Raw genomic sequence first — 2312 nt, forward strand, 5'->3', positions numbered from 1 at the left:
GCTGTGGCTCCGAGGGAGGCCTGAGGGGACAACGCAGGGCAGAGCTGAGGCCGGGCTGCAGGGGGTGGGGTGGGGTGGCGGCTGACTCACGTCAATGGAGCAGCCTAGCAGGGAGCCTCGCTCCAGCGCCTTGAGGATGATGCTGTACAGGTCACTGGGGGCCTTCCGTAGCTCGTACCACTCCGTGACCCCACCTGTGAAGTCTTCAAAGCCCTCCGAGGTGCTGCCCCCCGACAGGGCCTCGTAGCTGCCATTCACCCTGTGGGCAGCCCGGTCGGGTGAGTAAGGGGGCGGGAGCCCCCGGGAAGGGCGCGGGTGGGTGAGTGGGTCCCGGGCAACCCACTCACTTGGCATAGGCCTTCTCCAGCAGGGCGCTCCAGAACTCATTTCCTTGCGCGGAGTGCACGAACACCAGCTTTCCATCTTTGGTGGGCAGCAGGTCATCTACCACCACGTCCACCCACTCCCCAAACTGCCACAGCTGTGGGAGTGGGAGGGGGCGCAATGAGCACCTGCTCTGGGACCACCAGGCGTCCCCCAGCCTGAGCCTCAGCTCAGCCGGTCAGCAGACTCATCGTGATCCTGTAGGTAAACTGTCCCTGCCTGGGTTTCCCTCCCTCAAAGAGTCTGGAGCAGCGATTCTCGACCTCCCTGATGCCTGCGACCCTTTAATACAGTTCTTCATGTTGCAGTGACCCTCCCCAAACATAAAGTTACTTTTGTTGCTACTTCATCACTGTCATTTTGCTACTGTTAGGAATCGTCATGTAAATATTTGATAGGCAGGATGGATTTGCATTGTTAAAAATTGAATATAATTAAAGCATAGTGATTCATGACAACATATGTCATTCTATATGGTGAAATATTTATTTCTAATGACCAATAAATGAAATTTTGTCTCGAAGGATGATGTAGCGTGGGTAACAGTACCGGTACTTCACACCAGTACTTGTATGTGGGAGTATCTGCATGCGTGCAGGTCCGCCTGGAGGCGGAAAGAGGAGGGGTGTCTCAGTTCCTAAGACCATGGGAAAGATGTTTTCCGATGGTCTTAGATGACCTCTGTGAAAGGGTCTTTTGATCCCCAAAGGGGTCGCAACCCACCGGTTGAGAACCTGTGGAAGAGCGAGTCTCAGAAACCCACTGGGGGAGTTCCGCCCCATCCGACAGCAACGACTTGATGGCGGTGTTAGTTGTTGCTGTTGATAACGTCCCTGGGGTGGGTGCGCTGAGTTACAGGTCGGGCTGCAAATTCAAGGTCAGCAGGTTCAAAACCAGCCACTGCTCCAGAAGAGGAAAAGGAGGCTTTGCATTCCCATAAAGAGTTTGCCCCTCGGAAGCCAAGAAGGGACAGCGCTAGCAAGCCCCATAGGACCACTGAGTCAGAAGTGACTGAATGGCAGGGAGTTTGGCTCCTTGAGCTATGAAGACTAGGAGTCCGAAGCCCTGGGAAGACAATGGGATGCGGTATCTCCCAGGTAAGGAGATAGAAATGTCCTTGGATCACGCCCCCTGCTACTCCCCTCCCCCTTCGAGGCCTGGGCGTGGGGCCTGGGAGAGGGTATGTATGTAAATTGATGTGGAATGAAATGAGGCTCCCCCGGACCCTTTAAACGTAAGATGGTGGGGCTGGTTACCCCGCAAATCACGGAATTGACTTGTGGGGTGCCCCTCCCGAGAGGGAGCATTCCAAGGATTGGCCGAGGGGTTGGAACCCCCCCCGCAAGGCCGAACATTTGGAAACCCAGAAACTAGTCACGTGATAGTCCAAGGCCCTAGGGCTGGACGCTGAAGGGAGGAGGCGGGACCAGGGAGCGTGGGCGGGGAACGTTGTTGAATGGGCCAATGGGAGGCTAAAATGGAGCGGATTGGCAGAGTAAGTCCGGGGGGCGGGGAAAGGGGCGGCGGGGCCACGCCCCTGCGGCTTGGCGGCTTGGAGGCTTGGCGCTGGGGCAGGTGCGGCAGTGGGCCAAAGGGTTCCGCACTGTGGATTCCCTCGGGCTGGCTCTTCGGGGCTCCTCCTCCGGGCCCACCCCTCCAAGGCGGGTGGGGATGGAATGAGATTTGGGTTACAGCCTGAAGGAGGGGACATCCCCCCCCGGGGGCAGGGATGGGGCCACCAAGGCCCCGGAGTCTAGCTCAGGTCAGCTGGGTGTGCCTCTCCCTACACCAGCTCCAGGAGACTCCAAATAGGGGCCCTGTGAGCAAAATCAGGAAAAACTGGCTTAAAGGACCTCCACCGGAGCCAGTCGCTGCAGGGCTCCTCCCAAGCTGCAGTTGATAGGGTGAGGCTGCAGGTGGGAAGGCTC

General features: G+C 57.7%; 1 protein-coding gene across 1 annotated transcript in view; it reads right to left on the minus strand.

Moving 5' to 3' along the window:
* CAPN1 (calpain 1) overlaps positions 1-2312 on the minus strand; it is a 32534-nt gene that overhangs the window by 28454 nt on the left and 1768 nt on the right. Inside the window, exons 4-5 of the mRNA XM_045297170.1 lie at positions 348-481; positions 91-259 (exon numbers count right to left, since the gene is read on the minus strand). Of these exons, the coding sequence (XP_045153105.1) occupies positions 91-259; positions 348-481 (303 nt within the window). The remainder of the gene's footprint in view (positions 1-90; positions 260-347; positions 482-2312) is intronic.

Source organism: Echinops telfairi, unplaced genomic scaffold (genome assembly GCF_000313985.2).
Source record: "Echinops telfairi isolate 266 unplaced genomic scaffold, ASM31398v2 ScPeMD7_7417;HRSCAF=8455, whole genome shotgun sequence".
Lineage (NCBI taxonomy): Eukaryota > Metazoa > Chordata > Mammalia > Afrosoricida > Tenrecidae > Echinops > Echinops telfairi.